Source organism: Pinus tabuliformis, chromosome 2_2, assembly GCF_031772625.1.
Source record: "Pinus tabuliformis cultivar Carrire ecotype Pingquan chromosome 2_2, CPIR1, whole genome shotgun sequence".
In the NCBI taxonomy this organism is placed as follows: domain Eukaryota; kingdom Viridiplantae; phylum Streptophyta; class Pinopsida; order Pinales; family Pinaceae; genus Pinus; species Pinus tabuliformis.
Window position 1 is genome coordinate 532,840,128 of NC_142300.1, and position 23,278 is coordinate 532,863,405.

General features: G+C 37.6%; 1 protein-coding gene across 2 annotated transcripts in view; it reads left to right on the plus strand.

Annotated features, from left to right (window-relative positions):
• LOC149193705 (uncharacterized) overlaps window positions 1-19,743 on the plus strand; it is a 119,309-nt gene extending 99,566 nt beyond the window's left edge. For both annotated transcript variants that reach the window (XM_089406842.1, XM_089406843.1), the window contains exon 7: window positions 19,279-19,743. In XM_089406842.1, coding sequence (XP_089262968.1) covers window positions 19,279-19,503 — 225 coding nt within the window. In that variant the 3' untranslated portion in view covers window positions 19,504-19,743. The remainder of the gene's footprint in view (window positions 1-19,278) is intronic.
• Window positions 19,744-23,278: the final 3,535 nt, after the last annotated feature.

The window sequence follows — 23,278 nt, forward strand, 5'->3', positions numbered from 1 at the left end:
TATGGAACCTCTCCAATTCACGAGGTTGCAAGGTCACAAGGGCTATATACCATGCATCATGCGACCTATGTGACTTTGTGACCCCGCATCCAAAAGGTCGCTAGGTTGCAAGGTCAAAAATGTTTCAGGGTCACACATTTGTGACCTGGTGACCCCCACAACTAAGTGACCCCTTGAGGTGGCAAGGTCGTGAGGTCCCAAGGGCTGCAAATGTTTGAAAACCAAGCAAGTGTGACCCTTGCAACCATCGCACGTGTGACCAAAGTTATAAATATCAGCCTCGACCAATCTTAGAAGCTCCGCGAATATAAGAGGCGTGCGACCTCGCCAGGTAGGTGACTCTTCCCCTATGCTAGTAATCATTTGTTTCTTCTAGTTGTCTCCCTCTTCCACCCTGACCCTACACATTCCACTATAGGGGGTTTTTATCCACTTTTTAGCCCCGATTTTAACCATAAAACATTTTCCAAGTCATTGTGTTCTCCAAGAGCCTCCTTGGGCATCTTCCATGGCCATTCTCATCTAAAATTGACCTGCAGAACCTACGGACGAAGCCATCTTGTCTTGAGATTCCCCAAGGAACCATCCTAAGCCTCGTTTCACTCTCCAAAACAGCCCAAGGAAGAAAGTCACATGACCAAAAGACATGATAAGCTAACGGGTGTGACCTCGTGACCCATGCGACCTCACGAGTCATGCAGCCTTGCGACCTCGCCTCATTAGTGACCTTGTGACCCATTCCTATTTTGTGACCTCTTGACCTACGACCCTAGCGACCTAATTTCTAGCCTATCATTCTCCCAGTCACACACTTTACCACTCAAGCTAAGAAACCCCTTGATCCCTTTGACTTTGCAACCTGTCGAAGAAGATTTCTCCCGGGATCTAGAAATTATAGGTTTTACTTGTTAGTAGGATTTATTTTTCATGCCGTCTCTCTCATTGTGGGATTTTTTGTTCGATATGCCAAGTGACGTCGATATTGAGTGCATCTTGATCTCCTCCTTTGAATACAATATAGAACCCCTAGTAGCAAAATATGCTCGCAAGAGATCTGGAAGCAACTCCCAGGAATTTCACCAGGACCCACTACCCCTCATCTCCACGGATACTACTCACAACATGAGAAAAAGAACCAAGCCCTCCTGGTTTGACGTTTATGCAGAGTTCTCCAAATAGGACACCCCAGAAGATCAGGAGCATTTCCTAGTGTATATAAATGTCAAGAGGTCAAGGCTTCACAAAGTGGCATCACATCCTCTAGTCTTCCCATGCGTCGAGACCATTAATTGGATCATACAAAGCACAGACACATATCAATGGATGGTAAGGGATCACATTGGTGAACTACTCACAGCTATCTCCTCTACACATATTGCTGCATATTACAGATTTCCTGAGAAGGAGGAGTCCTTCAATACCCAGTGGCTCTCCACTTTTGTGATCCTTACCAAGGAAATTCTCAGATAATGATGGCAATACCCACCTAAGTTTCGGGTTAGAAATAACCACATATACAGGATGGACAGATTAAAGAAGGTTTATCAGCTAATTGCTTCCATAATGAACTAGTTGTATGGAAGAGAAGATTGTGATGTTTTCCATGGGACATGGGTCCCTATCATATACACTATCACTACCAAAGGTACAATCTTCAACTGGTCAATCATCCTCATTTTAGCCTTGAGAACAAACATAGTTGTAGCCAAACATCCTCACTCGGACCAACCATCAGAATTCTATATGGCCTCATATCCCCTGGATGTGGTCTGTGCAAGGCGTTAGTTTGACCACTGGAGCTACAACTAGACCATTGCTGCAGCAGAGCCAATACACTATCATTAGAATATTTTTTGGAACCTTGACTACAAGGGTATTCTTGACACTATCTCTGATTCATTTATCGCCCAATTGTATTAGCTTCTTTTCGGGGAAGAACCACCTTGTATGTCAAAGAGTGCCATGGAAACCATTGTTAAGATGATGCATTAGTTCCCAATCATGGAGGGGACATTTATCAAAGTCTTTTTTTCCTACAAGACCTCGCACACACTTCCTTGGTTCTCCACTGATGGGGTACTCATGTAGGAAGTGTGCTATCAAATGACACAGGGTTTCTCGAAAACATGAAGCAAGGGTAAGAGGAAGCCCTGACCTGCATACCCTCTTGTTATTAGGGCCTACATAGTGGAAACTTTCAAGAAAGTGGAGGTAGAGGCCAAAGAGTTAAAGGGATGTCATTCATGACTTTGAACCATCATAATTATGATCCCGAGAAAGTAGTAGAAACTCATTGCAAAAGAGCCAATTTCAACTGGTCATACCCACATTCTAAGCAGGATCATGAAGATGGGATTATAAACTTGTACAATGCCACCACGGAGCTCAACCCCAGTGAGCAACAAGAAAAATATGATGAGAAACTTGAATATTCCTAGGAAAATGTGAGCCTTCAAAAGAGATCAACTTCTTTGAAGAAGAAGAAAGAGGAGTAGAAGGAAACTGGGAAACTCAAGAAACATAAGGAGAAAGAGGTAGAGGATTTCGTAAGTGACCAAGAGGCGGGCAGGGATAAAAAAACGTTAGAGAAGAGAAATGTAGCCTTGGAAAGAAAGAAGCAAGAGATCAAGAGGAAGAGAAAATAAGAGCTCAAACGGTCGCAAGATTCAAGTGGCCAACAATCTGAGGACCAACTTCAAAGAAGAAAGTGGCTAGCAGAAGAAGAAAGGAAGAGGTAGCTAGAAGAGAAGAGAAGAAGGAAGAGGAAGAGAGAAAGCCCAAAGAAGAAGAAGAGAATAAGAGGTTGGAGTAGGAACAATGATAAAAAGAAGAGATACGCAGGCAAGCCAAGGAACTCAGGAGGAAGAAAGAGCAAGAAGAGCAAGAGAAGAAGTGGCTAGAGGAAGAGAAAAGGAAGAGGGAAGAGGAGGAAAGAATAAAGAACATGAAGAGGTCGATAAGGAAGCTCAATAAGAATCATAGCAAGTCGAGCGTATCTTCGTTGGATGTTCCCTCATCGACTCCCCTCACTAGAGGACATCATCATCTCAAAGAGTTGGGTATTCCCAAGGAAGTGGAATATGAAGTGTTGGATTTGACAAGGCTCACTTTTGACCAGGTTAGTTTCAAGATCATGACAACCTCATGACCTGTGTGACCCCACAACCTCACCTCATCAGTGACCCTGCGACCCATTCCTATTTTTCAAACTCGTGACATGCAATTTACGACCCCAATGACCTAACTTCTAGCCTACCAGTCGCCAAGTCGTACACTTAGTCACGTGAACTAAGTGACCCCTTAATCCCTACAACCTTGCAACCTGCCAAAGAAGCTTTCTCCCAAGATCGAGAAATTATAATTTGCACTTGTCACTAGGATTTACTTTAATGTCATCTCTCTCATCATGGGATTATTTATTCGATATGCCAGGCAATGTAGATCTCGAGTGCATATCAATCTCCTCCTTCAAAGATGAGTTGACACCCCGAGTAGAAAAATATGCCCGTAAGAGCTCTGTAAGAAGCTTGCAGGAAGCTCACCAGGACCCACTACCCCCCATCTATGGGGATATTGCTTGCCACATCAACAAGAGTTCCAAGCACTCTTAGCTTGAAATTTACGCAAATTTCTCTGAAAAGGACATCCCAGAAGACCAAGAGGATTTGTCGATGGATATAAATGTCAAGAGGTCAAGGCTTCACAAAGTAGCATCATATCCTCCAATCCTCTGATGCACTAATACCATTCATTGGATCATATAGAGCACAAACACAAATCAATGGATGGTAAGGGATCACGCTGGAGTACCGCTCGTAGCTATCTCCTCTGCATATATCATTGCATACTACAAATTGATCAAGAAGGAGGAGTCCTTCAACACCCGATAGCTCTCCAACGTTGTGATCCCTACCAATGAGATTCTCAGAGAATGGTGGCAAGACCCCTCCAATTTCTAGGTTAGAACTAACAAGATATACAAGATGAATGAATTAAAGAAGGTTTATTAGTTGATTACCGCCATGATGAACCAGTTGTATGGAAGAGCAGATTGTGATGTTTTCCACGAGACATGGGTCCCTATCATGTACGTTGTCGTTACTCGGGGTACAGTCTTCAACTGGGCCAACATCCTCATTTCAGCCCTGAGAACAAACATAGTTGAAACCAAACATCTTGACCTACACCAACCATAAAAATTGTATATGGCCTCATATCTCCTAGATGCGGTCTGCGCAAGGTTTCAGTTTGACCATTGGAGCTATAACTAGACCATGGCTACAGTGGAGCTAGTACACCATCATTATAAGATTTTTTGGAACCACAACTATAAGGGTATGCTCGACAATATCTCTGAGTCATTTATCGCCCCATTGTATCAGTTGCTTTTCCAGGAAGAACCACCTTGTATGTCAAATAGGGCCATGGAAATCATCATCAAGGTGGTACATTGGTTCCCAATATAGGAGGGGAGATTTATCAGAGTATTTTGTTCCTACAAGACCCCACACACACTTCCTCAGTTCACCACAGACAAGGTACTCATGCAGGAAGTGTGTCATCAAATGACATAGGGTTTCTCAAAAACACTGAGAAAGGGGAAGAAGAAGCCTTGGCCTCCATTCCCTCTTGTTATCGAGGCCTACACTATGGAAATTATTCAGGAAGTGGAGGTAAATGCCGAAGAATTAAAGGGATGTCATTTCATGACCCTGAACCATCATAATTATGATCCCAAGAAAGTAGTAGCCTCTCACTCCAAAAGAGCAAATTTCAACTAGTCATACCCACATTCTAAGCAGGGTCATGAAGATGGAACTAGAAACTGGTACAGTGCCACCAGGGAGCTCAACCCCAGTGAGCAGCAAGGAAAATATGATGAACAACCTAAACATTCCGAGGAAAACTTAAACCTTCAAAAGAGATCAACTTCTCTAAAGAAGAAGAAAGAGCAGTAGAAGGAAAGTGGGAAATTCAAGAAACGCAAGGAGAAAGAGGTAGAAGATTCCCAAACTTACCAAGAGGTGGGTGGGGATGACGAAACATTAGAGAAAATAAATGTAACCTTGTAAAGGAAGAGGAAAGAAATCAAGAGGAGGAGAGAACAAGAGATCAAGCAGTAGCAAGATTTAGGTGGCCAATAGTCTGAGGACTAGCTTCAAAAAAGAAAGTGGCTGGAAGAAGAAGAAAGGAAGAGGCATTTATAAGAGAAGCGATTGAAGGAAGAGGCAAAGAAAAAGGCCAAAGAAGAAGAAGAGAAGAAGAGTTTGGAGCAGGAATAGAGAGAACAAAAAGAGATATGTAGGAAGTCAAGAAACTAAGTAGGAAGCAAGAACAGGAAGAGAAAGAGAAGAAGCAACTAGAGGAAGAGGAATGGAAGAGAGAAGAGGAGGAAAAGAGAAAAAAAGAGAAGGAAAGAATAAATAAGCAACAAGAAGAGGCTGATAATGAAGCTCAACAAGAATTTCAGCAAGTTGAGTTGCCTCCATTGGATGTTCCCCCATCCACTCCCCTCACAAGAGGACATATTCCTCTCAAAGATATGGCCATTCCCAAAGAAGCAGAAGATAAAGTGTCAGATCTAACCAAACTCACTTTTGATCAAGTTAGTTTCAAGATAATGGAGGAGAGAAGGAAGTGCTATGCCAGAAACCCTGCACAACTCCTGTCAGTGACAACAGAGAAAGAAATTGTTCCCAACCCTACAGTTAACCCTAAGATGATCACGACAGTTGGGACTGCTTTTGTGATCACAACTAAACAAAATTATTCTAGGATGAGAAAACAAATTATGGAACTCCAGAACAAGTTGTACGCATAAGAGTAAAAGGTCATTAAGGAAAATGAAGGTAGAAAAAATGAAGAAGAAGAAAATGTGGCCCTCCACTTGGTACACTCTAGTATGAAAGAGCTAGAGTCTACAATCAAGGATGAGGCTAAATCTCTTAGTGGAGCCATGGTGATGGTCTATGAAGAAATGTCAAAACTACATCATACAGTAGCCCCAATGTTGGCCATACAAACAAACACAAGAAAAGGTCTACTATACTAAAGGAATTCGTTGCAGCTTTGGATAGCACGCATGAGTGGTTCACCAAGTATCTGAGTGCACTAGCAGTAATACTAAAAAAAGGATTGGAACACTAAGCAAAATGCTAAAGTCTAGGTCCACATCAAGATCCAATTAAGAGACAAACTAACCAAAGATGTGGATAGAGCATTGGCTTCTTACAGGCACATTTTCAGTGGTTTGCAGTCAGTGATCAAGAACCATGGGGTTCCATCTATCTGGAAAATCAGGAAAGTGAAGAAGAAGGAAGACATATCACAGGAAGTTTAGGCGTTCATCGACACATTCAGGTAGGCTACCGACTCAAACAACCTACAAGTGACAAAGGAGAATATCACATAGTACATGGTGGAACTAGTGCGAATGTATAAAATGCTGGTCACCCTAGCCAATTAGGTGAAGTGATCTATTCTTTTGTTATTAGCTAATAAAAATTATATATTTAAAAACATGTGCTACTTCTTGCTTTTTGTGCTGAGGTTTGCTTAGTTGTTGGTGCTTACAAACAAGTAAATTTCCTTAAGTTAAACAAGGCATTCATGAGAAAAATAGCTTCAAAAATGAATAATGAACAACAAACATGTATAGTACAACAAACCATAAAAGAGACAAATTAATAGTGTTTTGATGAAGGAGTTTACCCCTCCTGGGCTACATCTCCTTGGTCCAGCTTCCATGTCTTGGGCCTCTATATTAGCTCAATGTAGCGAAAATTCTATTTACAAATCTCTATGGCTCCTGATACCTACAACAATGTGTTGACAATTTTCAAATGAGCCAAGAACACCTCTTTCTAAGCTCAATTTGCTTGACAATTGCTCAAGATATGTTGCATTCAATGTTTCCTAGGAAACCCTGCTAAATTTAGAGGAGACTCCAGTTAGCACCGCCAAAACTAGCAGTTCCACCGAACTTGGTGTGCCTCCAAAATCTCCACCAACTTAATCCATTATTAACAAAGGGTTAATTAGCCATTAAGCATGATTATGGGGTTCTAAGTGCGCTTAGCGCTGGCCCCTAGCTCCTAGTTTTTAGCACTTGGTCGCATGGGGAGGGAGCTGGCCCGCAAGGATGGCTTCCTCCTTCCCTGTTGTCGGAAAAACCACAGTGTTTAAATATAACCAGGCCGCCACTTGTTTCAAGACCCATGGTCATGGCCCAACGATGGGTGGTGGTAATGGTGCGGGGGAGTTCGCAGGTTCAAACCCATATCCGACCGTCCCATACAAAGGTTTTTCCTATCATTCAAATGGGTTTTCATGCCATTTCGTAAGTTTGAATATGACTTTGCCCGCCATCTAAAATTGGTTTACTGCCGGAGGTTTTTTGGTTTGAATTTCAGATTTAATTAAATCAAAAATATTTGAAATATAATATATATATATATATATATATATATATATATATATATATATATATATATATATATATATATATATATATATACATATACATATATATATATACAATAATATTTAAATAAAAATAATTTCAAATTTCATCTTAGGACCGCTGAGGCAATTTCACCTTCACACAACCAAACTGGCGAATCTATAGGTGACACTTGTCATAGCCCCATTGGGCGAAAACTAAAGAAGATTCCCCTTGCTGACTGGACTGCCATGTCATCATTCTGTAATTTTTTTAGATGTTTAGGAAAATGCACAACATGCCTTTTCTCCTTCTTTCGGACTCCATTCTCAGTGAAACTAATTGTGTTGCAATCGTCTTGACGAGATGGACACAGTTGTATAGTTTTTGATCCAATGTGAGAACTTTTATTTTTGAGCTAAATACTAAGCACCTGATCATGAAGGGAAAAAGAAACACTTTCATTCCATATGCCCTTGAGTCACTGCACAAACATGACGAAGAAAAATCACAGATAGCCCCCATAACTACTGAGTACAAGCTTTTGCGCACTTATCTAGTGGAGCAACTCCACCTAGACATTCCATAACTGTCTATTGTCAAGTTGATAGGATATGATTTCCTTATTTTATGTAGATAGAAAAAGGATATGATAGGAAAGTAATAGAATCTAAAGAGTCGTGAGGATTTCTAAAGGTCATGAGGTAGTTGAAGGGCCATGAGGATATCCAAAAGTTAAGGGTAGACTAAAGGTCACTCTCTTTTTATAAATACACCCTCATGGCATATTGTAAAGGACTTTTAGCTTGGGACTTAATTTAGGACATATTTTTTTGACAGGAATTGTGCTCTTCTAATAAATACAAGGAGTAATAGTTCTTTTCCACTGTTGGATTAGATGAGTACTTTGTGTTGTGATACCATGAATATTATTTTCTTGATGGATCAAAGGTTCCTATGAATTCCTGGATGTGTAGTCTATTCATGTGCCTTCCTAGGCTATGAATCTTGTATTGAAACACATGGATGGTATATGATATGCTAACTCTGTGCTTGTATTGATGAAGCATTTCATTAATATTGGTATGATCTTATCGTTGACTATGCATTTACTTATGTGTATTGATGCTTAGCTACAGTGAACTACTTTATAGTTATTAAGAATATTCTTTATATAGGCGTGATCTTATTTGAAGTTTTTCCAACAATTTCTCTATGTGTGATTCATGTTCTCAAGTTCTAATGTTTCTATTTATGGTATTCATATTATGAACATTTGTCAACTATTTCTTTGTGGTTGTTGATGTCCATACATTCAACTAAGTCAGTATCCCACCTCTGTCTGAAGCAAACTAAAACCACCTGTACGACAACCCGGCCTACATACCGGATGAGATCCCTAATACAAACAGTGCAGAATTTGGTTGTGATTCTACACTAGGTAGATCCCCTTGATGTTGGCGGAGAATTCGAGCCCGTCAACACTAGGAAACCCTACAAATTCCTTTGGAGGACATATTTTTGAAATCCTCTTAGATAGGGATCTCTTACGATGTTTCCTATAGAGGATCTGAAATTTTGAATCAATTCTCACAGTGGAATCTCTAGATATTTTATTCCCTAGCCTTTATCCTAGAGGCGTACCTCAAGTAGTCCTTTGACAAGGTGGTTTCCTTGAGGGTAGTATGAGCGTAGTATTCATTGGAATAGATTAAAAGAAACCCTATCCTTTGTCTTACCTTTGACCTAGAGAATGGTTTTTGAGGGAATTGCCTCCCATGGTTATCCTAAAACCATAGGTCTAGAGTAAGACCTAACTAGGCTTCCCAAGAATAGAGAAATCCTATTAAAGGTATATAAGCATATTGAAAAGATTCTTTTGAGGTCTTAGTCATCTATGGAGACCCAACCTTAGGCATTCTTGTCATTATTAGATATACCTAACCCTAGGTTTTCCTCATAGGTATTTCTTGGAGAGCCCTCAGCAACTCTTGAAGCATTGAGCCCTAATTGAGCCTCTCCTTGAACATGCCTTGGAAATCACTTTATGCCTTATCATTGATCCCACCATTATTAGTGATTTCATCTATACTGGGACTCCTCCCATTGGTGAAAGTCTGTAAAGAGAGGGTTACACTCACTAAGGAGACGGTGGGTCTTTGTCCCACTGTTGTCATTTGGTCTAGTAATTGTCCCTTTGATACCCCTCCTAGGACCCTTGCTAGATTACGTGGCAACATTCTTGACATCATTGTGAGGGAAGGAGCGAGTCTACCTTTATGAAATATCCACCTTCTTCCTCAATGACAATATAGATCCTTATCTTGCAACTCCATTGGAAAAATGAAGCCCTAGTTCTTCATTGGACTTCAAAGTCAATGCTTGTAGGGTGAAGCAATCATCTTTCAAGGCATCTCAAGTTCTACCTGGTGGCTCCATATTTAAAATCCTATGAAAATATTGATGGAATTAAATGGCTCACTGGAAAGGCCTATTTTATATGTTTCAAGATGACAATACTTGATCCAATGATCATGATATCATTAGTAGCCAAGAGGACTTTGATGAATGTCTTAACTAATCTCCTGGGAGCCACGAAATTGAGGAGCCTTCCCAATGCCTTGAAAGGCGGTTGTGGTTCTTCACAAGATGTGATGATTGTACTCTACCTTGTTCCTTCCTTGATAATTCGGATGAGGTGATTACAGATGTGTATGAGAAATCTACCTCTCCATGCCATAAGGAGGATATAACCGAGCTTGTTACTCATATAGAGTATATGAGCTTAGTCACCGAGTTTTGAATATTCTAGTTACAAGAAAAGTTCCACAATTTGGATTCCTCTTTTCCCTCATCATACATGATCCTTGATGCATGGTCCTCATATGTTCTTGTCCCCCACCCTTACCATTCATCAAGTAAATATTGCAATGGGAAAAGTGATATTTGGGTCCTCTGCTTAATGGTGGTTTATAAGGGAAAATTCTTCTACATTGACCTAATGATTTTTTGGTTACATTGGCTCTTTCATTACACCTAGCATTTTACATAATGTAAGATGAATTTTAGAGCTAGATGGATTGCATATTGATTTTTTTCATAAATAAAACTATATATCATGTTATCATGCTAGATTAGAGGGATTTAGGTTAGATTTGCATCTTAGAATACACTTTATTTCTTGTATGGTATTCATTGTTATTTGATGGAAAACATGGGTGATCAAAGTACACCTTGGATAGATGCTTCCTATGTTTATTTGTGATGTGAAAGAAAAAAAGTCCATAGTCCTAGAGGATTAATAGTGTTCTCATGAACTCCCCGTTCGAGTACATGGTTTGTGCACTCTAGAAAGAGCTCGTGTCTCAGTTGGAGCCATATGTTACCGACCATGAGTGGGTGACCCCATAGAAGAAATTTTGTCCTAAATTTGTCTTCAGTGGACCACAAACAACCCTTCAAAGCAACCAGTGTAGCTGATGTTGTGCTAGATGTCTCCACTGCCCAAGCTAGTCATATGTCTCCTCGCCAATCTGTTGAGATCGTATGTTTGAAGGTGGGCCAACTAATCCTAAAGGTATGGTTTTTCATTATGGAATTGGGTGCTTATGCTTGTTTTTATTGGGCACACTTGGGTATGGATTGTTGGGTGACTTGGAAGGAGGAATGGTTTTAACTGTAGTATTTTTCCCTTACCTTAATTGGGGCGTTAATCCTCAACTCTAGTCCTAAGGGATATTCCCTACTGACTTACAGCATAAGGATGGGAATCACTTGGGAAACCCAATTTTGGTAGCACATTTTCATAATCTTCCCTCTCTATGTCCAAAAGGCCCTCATATCCCCCTCCCCTTGTCCACATGTTTGGGTTGGGCTTGGAACGATGCCTCGAAGGTTGCTATAGCTAAAAAAGAAGGATAAATTCATAATATGGCTACATACAAAAGGAAATGTGCCAAAAAATGCAAAAGATGGTTGGGACAATAAAATTTAGCACGTGGGAAAATATAAATTCGAACTCTAGCCCCTATCATTGTGGCCATACCCTACTTCCTAGTGCTCTTATGAGTGCCCCTTTCATCATTAAGAAATGTGTGTATGTCCCAACCCCTGATGATCAATGACTTGCTCCACCTTATGGGGGTATCACTGCTGCATCATATAGATCATGCTCTCATCCACTGGAGCACCGAGGAATAAAATAAAATAAAATTTGACAAAAGGAAAAAGGAAAATGAAGAAGGGTGGAAAAACAAAGGTAGGGGTAACTCATGTACCATGATTTCTCCTTCCCACATTCACACACCCAAATATGTCAAAATCCCTCATGATTACCACCCTTGAGCCCATGGCATATGGCCTTCAAACCCCTATGTTCCAATCCACCTCATCATTATCCACATGGCACCTAACACTTGAAGGATATACCTTGGACATGTCCTTCCCTTTAGGGTATGGGAACACCTAATAGGGTTGTCCGTTAACCACTCCAACCAAGGGAGGTAACACCATTACATGCTTAAAGCCCCAAATCTCGAAGGGAACCCCATTTTGAAGTATACATTTATGCCCTTGATTAAAGAGCTAATTCAACCAACTGCACTAATTTATTGTATCTAAAGGTGTGGAAACACATTGGATCTTATATAGGATTGGCAGGCGGTTTCACTTTGGGTTTGGCCTCCCTATACGGGAACCAAGCCCACCAGAGTATCATACTAACACTTGTAGGGGAAGTGTTGATATTGATGGGTTTCCATCATGTGATAAAGCATTATCTCATCTCATGAGCAACCTCAACACCTTCAACTACTTGCTCATTGCCCCATATTATATGCGAGATGATTCACTTGGACCAACAATGCCCCTAGTTGACTTAGTATTGTATATAGGATTTGGTAGCTAATGCGAGGCCCAAAGAAGGTTTCTCTCATTCTTGAGACATGGGAGGCAAAATTCCATATTCCGCACCCTCATTTAGAGTAGTCTAGAGAATTATTTCACACTAGGAGACACATGAGATCAATACTTGTGCCCTAGAGCTCCTTTGGAGCACCACATGATGTTTACTTGCAGATCAAGGGACCAACCCCTTCACCATCATTTGTGGATCCCTCTTCATCATGGCACCTTGAGGACTTAACTAGGCCTTTCAATGACCCTCCTACACCATTGGCACATTATTTCAACTTCATTTTCCAGGGCTTATCTTACACTTTATGAGCTATTTGGTGGGCTTGTCACCAAAGTGATGTTATTTTGCACATTAAAATATTTTTAGGGGCATCTTAAGCTAATTCAAACTACTTATAGGATCATACAAATAAAAATGACTCTCATTTGTATCAAACATCATAATCAACACTTGGAACTTCTTTCTTAGAAGAGTTTCACAATTTTTGTTGGATGCTACTTGGAGATTCTATTGATGCATTTCGATATATTTGGAGGTTGAAATTTCATCCTATCTTGGAGCTACATGTCTTTCAATAGTTGGATATATCTATTATCATATTGTAAGTGCTATATTGCGAAATTTTCTTTTTGCATGATATCTAATGTGTGGAATTATGACAACTAACTAGATATTTTGTGCCCTAATTTATTCAATATCATTATGAAAGAATGTTTGATTGCAAATTTCACATGTTACTCATTGCATGATATTATATGAATGTTCCTAGTGGATAGGATTTGGTTATGATTCCATGAAAAGCCATAGAAATTTAGCAGGTAATTGTTGTTAGAAAATTATATATTACAGAGTATTGGAACACATAAAATATTGCAGAAATATAAACATAGAAAACACATAAAACAAGAGAGACACATATATACATGGTTCATCCAGTTTGGGCTACATCCACGGAGAAACAGCCAGTCTTTCTTTTATTATATTATCCAGCAAATTGAAGAGATACAACATACAACAGATTTGTTGTACCTCCCTCTTCGCTCTCAATCTCTTCTCTCTTCCTCACTCAGAATACAGATCTACATAGACGCAATACAATTCCCTCCTATATAGCGGGGGGGTTACCTTCTAGGGAAAAAAACCCTAAATTAAACATAACTTCTACCGTTAGATCTCCGCCTCATGAACAACCTAGATTGACTATGAAATTAGAACATTTTACAAGGCAATTTTACATCTATTCTTAGTTTCGGGGGCGCTGCCCCCAATCCCCCCGCTGGGGGGGGGCCTCCCCAAAGGTCACAACCGCCCCCCCTAGACCCCCCCTGCAACGAATATTTTACGGGCAGCGTTGCTGCCCATCTCGAATTGGGGTCCAATGCGGCAATACCTTTGAATACATAAGATAATCAGGCTCCACACCCAACAATCTTCCACTTGGAGACTGATTATAGAAACTCCACCGCTGCTTCATTTGTTGGACAATGAATCCACTTTGAACCTGGATGTTTCTCATCTTCTTCGTCATACTTGAAGACCAATTGAAACTGAGTAGATTCTCAGTTTCTCCCTAGTTACAACTTTTGTTAACGTATCTGCAGGATTCTGGCTAGTGTGTATCTTTTCCAGCTTCAACTGTCCATCTTCTAATGTTGACCGTATGAAATGGTACTTGAGCTATATATGCTTATTCTTGGAATGAAATGCAGAGTTCTTTGCAAGATGTATGGCAGTCTGGCTATCACTGTATAACCTGCCCAACTCCTGGTTCTTACCTAATTCATCCAGAAACCTTTGTAACCGAATCATTTCTTTACTAGCCTTTGTAGCGGCAACATACTCTACTTCTATTATTGAGAGTGCAACAACACTTTCCAATTTTGAGACCCAACTGACAGCTATTCCACCTACAGTAAACACATACCCTATTGTGCTCCTTCTGTTATCTCTATCACCTGCCATATCTACATCAACATATCCCTAGAGAAAAATGTTTGAACCACCAAAGCATAATGTTTGATTTGTGGTACTTCTCAAATCCCTAAGAATCCACTTCACTGCCATCCAATGTTATTTTCCTGGATTTTTCATGTACCTGCTTACAGCTCCCACTGCATGTGAAATATCAGGCCTTGTGCAGACCATTGCATACATTAAGCTTCCAACTGCTGATGCATATGGAACTTTAGACATATAATCCATGTCTTCTTGGGTCTTTGGGCACATCCCCTTACTATGTTTGAAATGGCTAGCAAGAGGTGTACTAACTGGTTTTGCATTGTGCATATTAAATCTTTTCAACACCTTTTGTATGTACTCATTCTGAGACAATTTTAATTTGTGATTTTTTCTATCTCTAGTTATTCTCATACCAAGGATTTGTTTTGCAGCTCCCAAATCTTTCATTGCAAATGAATTTGCCAATTTTCTCATGAGCACATTTATTTCCTACATGTTAGACCCTGCAACAAGCATGTCATCTACATACAATAACAATATAATATAGCTGCCATCATTTTTCTTTTTCAGATAAACACAATGATCAGAGTGACATCTTGTATAACCTTGTTCAGACATAAACTTGTCAAATTTTAGATACCACTACCTTGGATCCTATTTTAAGCCATACAAGCTCTTCTTCAACCTACACACTAGTTTCTCCTTCCCTTTTACCTCATATCCTTGTGGCTGATACATATATATCTCTTCCTCCAAATCCCCATGGAGAAAGGTTGTCTTTACATCTAACTGCTCAAGATGCAAATCTTCAACTGCTACTAGACTTAAAATAGTTCTGATTTAAGTCATTTTAACAATAGGAGAAAATATTTCATCAAAGTCTATACCCTTTTTCTGTGCAAACCCTTTCACCAAGAGTTTAGATTTATACCTTTTCCTACCTCCATCTTCTTCCTTCAACTTGTAAACCCATTTATTCTACAATGCTATTTTACCTGCAGGAAACCTAACTAAGTCCCAAGTCTGGTTATGTGCTAAGGAGTACATATCTTCTTTCATGGCTTGCTCCCACTTCTTCCTAGTTTCTACCTACACTCCTTCTTCATAACATTCTAGTTCACCAGAACCAGTCAATAATACATAATATAATGAAGGAGAGTATCGTTCAGGGGGTCTACTTATCTTGGTAGATCTTCTAACACTACTTTTAGATGTTTGAAGTGCTTTTTGTTGTTGTGGTGGTTGCTGTTTTTGTGGTTGTTGATTATTATTATTTTCAGGCACCTTTACTTTTTCAGTGATCTCATTAAGAACTGTGTATTCCTTTTTTCTTTTTCATGTTTCTTTTCCTACAACTGATTCTTATACAATGCCTTTTCATTGAATATTACATCTCTGCTCCTCATGATTTTGTTATTTTCATAATCATATAAGCGATAACCAAAATCATTAACACCATATCTAATAAAGGTACATTTCTTTGATTTTGCCTTAAGTTTTGTTCTATTTTCTTTATTAATATGGACAAAGACTTCATAACCAAAAGTCTTTAAAAAAGTATAGTTTACCTTTTTACCTATCCATGCCTCCTCTGGAATACCACCATCCAAGGAACTTGAAGGCCCTTTGTTTATTAGATAAACAACAGTATCTACGACATCTGTCCAAAATTTTAAAGGAAATCCGACATGCAATCTCATGCACCTTGCACGCTCCATGATTGTCCTGTTCATCCTTTCTAACACACCATATTCTTGTGGTGTTTCTGGAACTGTCTTTTCTCTACGAATTCCATTATCTGAATAGTACCTATCAAGCTCTTTGCTGCAACATTCACCTCCATTGTCTAATCTAAGACACTTCAACCTTTTTCTTGTCTCATTTTCAACCAAAGCTTTCCATTTCTTGAAAGTATCAAATACATCATATTTATTTCGAATACAATAAATCTAGGTTTTTCTGGTTGCATCATCAATAAAAATAACATAATAACAAGAGCCACTAAGAGATGATACCTGAGCAGGTCCCCATACATCTGTATGCACAAGCTCTAGTTTTTTGATTTTCTTTTCTTTCCCAACTCTAAAGAATCTGACTCTCTTCTGTTGTCCATAAACACAATTCTCACAGAATTTTAAATCAACATGCTTCAAACCTAGCAACAAATTTCATGTCTGAAGAATCTGCATCCCCTTCTCACTCATGTGCCCGAGCCTATGATGCCACAATGTCGTATCTTCTCCTGTAGAGGATAAAGCATTAACCGAATTAGAAATATCATTGCATAAATACAATGTACCAACCGTTCCTCCTTTCACTATTACCAGGGATCCTTTAGTGACCTTCCAGGTTTTATCTGTGGGAGTAGTTACACAACCTTCACCTTCCAACTGCCCTGTTGAAATCAAATTTTTCCTCAGATCTGGAACATGCCTTATCTCCTTCAATAGCCACTGATTTCCATTTTGCAGTTTTATGAAAACTGTGCCGATTCAAATGATTTTACACGGTTTATCATCACCTAATCGAATCTGTCCAAAATCTCCTTGAACATAGTCATAAAAATGTTTCCTATCAGGTGTGGCATGGAATGAGGCCCCTGAATCTACCACCCAGGCATCAATAATATTTTCTAAAGAAAGAATAAGAGCATCTTGCAACACATCACTTGTTACATTCACTTCATGATTAGTTTCTTGCTACGCGTCTCCTACTTGTCCCTTCTGAGACTTGCAGTCTTTCTTCAGGTGTCCTTTCTTCTCACATTTCTAGCACACTATCCCTGATCTGGACTTGGATCTGGCTTTTCTTTACTTACTGCGATATCCTGAGCTCTTTCCTCTTTCCATTTTTCTTCCCCTAGTCTCTGTATTCAAGGCATTTCCTGATGTCTCACCGGAGCTTTTCCATCGCATTTCCTCACTAAGGATTGCACCAACAACATCATCAAACTTTAAAGTACTAGATCCAGAGATAGAGTTACCAATGGCCATAAGTAAACCATTCCAACTTTCTGGCAATGAGCACAGAAATAACAGAGCCCTAACTTCATCATCAAAAGTTACCCTTACAAAACTTAACTGACTTGTAGCTGTATTAAAATCATTTAAATGGTCTGCAACAAATCCACCTTTCTGACATCTTCATATTAAATAAACGCTTCATAAGAAATACCTTATTTGAGGCCAAGGGTTTTTCATATAGTTTGGCCAATGTTGACATTAAACGCTCTGTTTTTGTTTCCATTGAAATATTAAATGCTACCGATGTCGTTAGGCACAACCATATTGTTCCAAGTGCCTTTCTGTCAAGAATATTCCATTCTATGTCTATCATACTCGTCGGCTTCTCTGTCTTTCCACTCAATGGTAAGTATAGATCTCTCTGATACATATAATCTTCCATCTGCATCTTCCATAGTTGGTAGTTTTAGCCGTTGAATTTTTCAACCCTAAACCTACCATCTTCCGCCATTGCTCCCACTCGAACTAGGAACCCTTCTCTCCTACAAGTTTATCAGCCAAATAGTCCTTCGACTCCGATACCAATTGTTAGAAAATTATATATTACAGAGCAATGGAACACATAAAATATTGCAGAAATATAAACATAGAAAACGCATAAAACAGGAGAGACACAGATATACGTGGTTCACCCAGTTTGAGCTACATTCATGGAGAAACAGCCAGTCCTTCTTTTATTATATTATCCAGCAAACTGAAGAGATACAACCTACAACAGATCCACTGTAACTCCCTTTTCACTCTTAATCTCCTCTCTCTTCCTCACTCAGAATACAGATCTACATAGACGCAATACAATTCCCTCATATATAGTGAGTGGGTTGCCTTTTATAACAAAAAAACCTAATTTAAACATAACTTCTACCATCAGATCTCTGCCTAATGAACAACCTAGATTGACTACGAAATTACAACCGCCCCCCTTGGACTCCCCCCATAGCAAATATTGTACAAGATCTAGAGCCTAAACATGCTAAAAACACTGAATTCCAATACACCAATATACAATGTCAAGGATGAAATTGAAATTTTATTTGCAATAAAAACAACTGAGAAGAACATAGTAGTGAAAGTTGAAATTGATTATGAATTAGTGTTAGATTTTCTTGAAAAGTGGTTTTCAAAGCCCAAGTATGATAAAGATGAAAATGACTATGGAAAAGTTACGATAACTACAATAGAAGAAGGAACAATTTTTTTTTAAAAGAAACCATCAAAATTGTGTAAGCTATTGCAAAAATAGAAGTGGGGATGAAATAACACTAAGATGTTGTTTTTGATGATATATAAGTCGATAGAAAATTTTAATCAAGAATTGTTGATGATTAGAAAATGTTGAAGAGGAAGAGCAAAATAAAGTTGAAACTACAAAATAAGACAAGATTGTTGATGATTAGAAAATGTTGAATTGAAAGACCAAAATAAAGTTGAAACTACAAAATAAGAGAAGATACCTATAGTCTAAAGATTGGAAAAAAAAGAGAAAAAGCTTGTACATGTGGAATTGAGAACACTTGAGCTAAGATACAAAAGTAAAACCAATTTTTGAATTGATCTTGAGGGGAGTATTAAAAGAATAATGTCTTTTGTTAACTGAAATAATTGCAATAAGTGTGGGTTCAAATCATTTTTAGAAAGTTATTTTTAGCCACTTTCAATTACAATATTTATGGTAAATTCAAAAAAGTTCCAGATATCTTATAACCCATTAATTATAAGGATTCCTAAAATTCTTATTCCAGGTAAAATATATTTAATGATGAGAAAACCTGTAAAATTCTTGGTCTATATTTAATTCTGCTGTTTAACGCACATGCAGTTCCTAAGTTCAATGCAATTCACTCTGTGTTTCTCACTATATGTAAGTTTTGGCCATTTGAATGTTATATCTGTTTCATTTATCGTTCGACAGGCTAATTCCTTTTGCAATTATTTGACAGGCGGACTGTAATGGATGTCAAGAGAATTGGCAACTGGTCTTGGATCGGTTGTCCGGTGGGAGCGACCGTAACTATTTGGAAAGCTCTCATAACTCTAGTTTGTCACATCTGGTCCCTTCTCGGTCAATTCAAAAACTACCCAGTCTGGAGTTTACATTGGGCAGACAAGATTGGCAAGGCGAGCATTCTGACACCCCAAAAGAGTTGCTTCTCCTTAAATGCTGATACACAAACAGACATCAATGCAAATATATATATTAAATTGAATATGAGCATTGCTTAAGGTGATATAAGTACCTAAGTGGTGAACGGTAGAGATCACAAGTCGGAAGCATTGCGCTTGCCACTATGTAATTCGAAATTGGTGTTCACAGGCTCACCTTTCATTCTTATTCATCTGTATCGATATATATATACGTACATATATATATGCATCTGGGTTCTTTAGTAATTTTCTTTTCTCTCGCTCTGTTCACAGATTGTAGGATGCCTTCTTTCCATAGAAACTGCTTGTGGAAAGGCAGTCATCCTCCAAGATATGATCTTAGCTTCTTTATAAACCGATATATTGCCACAAATCAGTTCATTTTCTTAAGACTTAATAATTACCCAGTCTATTGCAGGTACAAAAGCTTAACAACATACCCCTGTGATACTGAAATTGGGAATGAAATATTGTAAGCTACCACGAGTATCTGTACACTAATTGAGAAACTTGATGTGAATAAGAGTTAAAAAATAAAATTAATGTAGTAGTCGAAGATGGAGCTTGTGGCAGTTCCTGGATTTATCATGATTTAGTCGAGTCCTTTCAACTTCTTCCTTTTTCATAAGGAAAATCTCAGTCAATGCTAATGCGGAACCCTGGAGGCCCTGTAACATTAAGGTTAATGAGTTGCAGACACAGTAAACCTCCGACGATGTATGAAGTATAGATAAAAACGGTTGTTTGGATGTAATTAGTTAGGTTTATAGTACGTTTAGTTTTTTAAAGTTGTTTTCTTTTTTATAATTCTATAGCATTTCACCCCAACAAGGAGGGTTAGATCATTTTTTGATAACAGAGAGGTCAACTTTCTTATTTTAACTTTAATACATTTTTCCAAAGCAAGAAGGGTTAGAATATGTTTTTATAACAAATAGTTTAGTGGAATTAATTATTGATAAAATGTTGGGATAGTTGTCTTATCGACCTTATAAACAATTATGTAGTGGAATAGGTAGATTATTGTTTAGTGATATAAGAAAAGTGATAATAGGGAATACACATTGAGTGGGGAATTGAGTAGGGAATATATGTTGAGCAGTAGTGTGAGGGAATATATGTAAATCACCGGTAGACAATACAGATAGGAAAAAAATATTCGGTCAAATTGAGAAAATCATTTTTTGTGCTATGAAAAATTGGAAAATATATGAATAATTTATAGTTTTGTTAAGTTTATTTATTGAAAAATAAGATGGGAGGAAAATAGAATTTGAATTTTAAATGAGCGTTATTAAATTTTTTATGTTATTGTGGAGCACTCCCCTTGAAAGTATATAGATTTTATAAAGTATAGTAACCATCTAATTATTCAATAGTACATTGAGCATGTTTTAAAGTGCTTTAGCTCGTGGAAATTTTCATATAGATTTTTTTTTTAAGTAATTATAATCTTATAGTTATATTTTTTGTGTTATTTATTATCGCAACTAGGTTTATTTAATCTAGTTATTGAATAGTAGTACATTGAGCATGTTTTAAAGTGTTTTAGCTGGGGGAGATTTTCTTATAGAAATTTTTTTAAAGTAATTATAGCTTTATAGTTATATTTTTTGTGTTATTTATTATCACAACTAGGTTTATTTAATTTCTAAACATTTTTCTTGTTGATTAAAGTAGGATGCTCATTCCATACTTCTATTTAGTTTATTTGGTATAAAATTTTGATGGCTTCATATCCATGTTGTTGGAGACAAGGTCTTTTTTATTTAATTTAGGTTTAAGTTGGAGCTTGTGTAGAAGGAAAATAGTTATAAAAAGATTGCGAGCCTGAGTAGATCATAAATGAAGAAGTTTAATCACACTAACTTTAAATTGCAAAAGATCCAAATAAAGGATATTGACATTGATTAAAATATATGGATTGCAACATCTAGAACCAAGCTTTCTAGTATGGAAGATGAAGAGTGGGTGGTGTTAGAGAGAGGTGAGAATTTGTATCACACATTAGTTGTATGATTATGTATTATTTAATATTTTTAAAGAAAATATTGCAACAACATGCTAGAGGTAATTAAAGGATTTATATCAAGATAAATCCTTGGTTAATAAACATTTTATATGAAAATAATTGTTTGCTTTGAGAAAGAGTGATGGTGATTTTGTAGTCAAACATCTAAATGTATATAATACTATGGTGGCCCAATGGATTTTCGTTGTAATGGAAATGAATGAAAACCATTTTATAACCATTATGTATTCTTTTCGATATTCATGCAGCATTCTGGTAATGACCATTAAAATCACCATAAGGACATTGATCCTTGATGAAGTTGTGACTTTGTTATTTTCATAAAAGGTGGAGTAGAGAGCTTCTAAAACATCATTGAATCCTTGGTGTGTTAATGGAAGTTGGTAGAGAAAGGAAAAAAAAAAAGAGAAAATGTTAGATCAAAATCTTGTAGAGAACATGAGTGTCCTGGAGAGTCCAAAGAAAAATATTACAATTATAGCAATGTTAGGCATCCTAGAAGAGACTGCAAGAAAGAGAAAAAGAAGAATAAGAGTGAGAAGAATGATTATGACGATGAGTGAGAAGAATGATTATGACGATGAGTTAAAAAAAACATCTAAAAAGGATGGTGGATATGTATTTTCTACAACTTTAACATCACATGCGGGTGAGGGTGCATTGTTGATGGAGTCTAGAGCTTCCTTCCATATGACTTCCCATTAGCACTAGTTTCTAGTTTATGAGAAATATTATAGTTATATGGTATAACTTGGTGATGACTCTCCTCTCAACATAGTTAGTTATGGCCAATTATTGATTAGATTCCCTGATAATATGGAAAAAGGAATTAGTGGAGCTTTGGGCATTCCCAATATGGCATAAAACCTACTATCAAAAAGCACACTTAATTATCTGGGTGTTTTGGTCATTTTCTTTGACAAAGGGTGTAGGATAGCTTTAGGAGCTATGGCTATTTTTAAGGGTGTTCATGTGGGAACTTTCATTGATCTTGATCCAAGCACTTCATTGTAATTGTTCTTTGAATTTTATGGAGATTGGACAAATATGATGAAATTGATGCACCTATAAAAATAATACATAGGACATGGTACAATTTCCTCATGGATAAAAACCCATTCGATGTAATGAATGTTCAAAAATGTAATTGTTTTAGATGGAAATGTTGAAAAAACACAAGGAAATATTGATTGTAAAAGGATATTCCCAAGTTGAAGGGATATACTTTAGTGAGATATTTCCCCAATTGCTAATTTGAAATCTAATAGGTTCCTATTATATGTAATGTTACGGCTTCCAATTTAGATATATAACATATAGATGTTGAAAAAATATGTTTTCTACATGGTTAGTTGAAGGAGGATATCTATATAACATATTCATAGAACTACATTGAGAAAATAAAGGGATATTGGTTTGCAAGTTGAAAACAATTCTTTATGTGGTCTCAAACAATCTCCCAAAATTAGGTACCAAAAGTTTTATTATTTTGTGTTAGGAATAATATTCCTAATATTAGAATTAGATCACCATGTGTATTATAAATAAAATGCTAGTCATTTTTTTTGTCCTCACTCTATATGCACACTATATGTTAATTCTTTAGTAACACCGAGGACGTGATTCCAAACTTGAAGTATCAACTTTCGGCACAATTTGATATGAATGAGTTGGTAAATAGAAAATATATTTTAAAAATGGGTATTAATGGAGATTTAGAAAAAATAACTTTGGTTGAGTTAGAGTAAATATCTAAACATTGT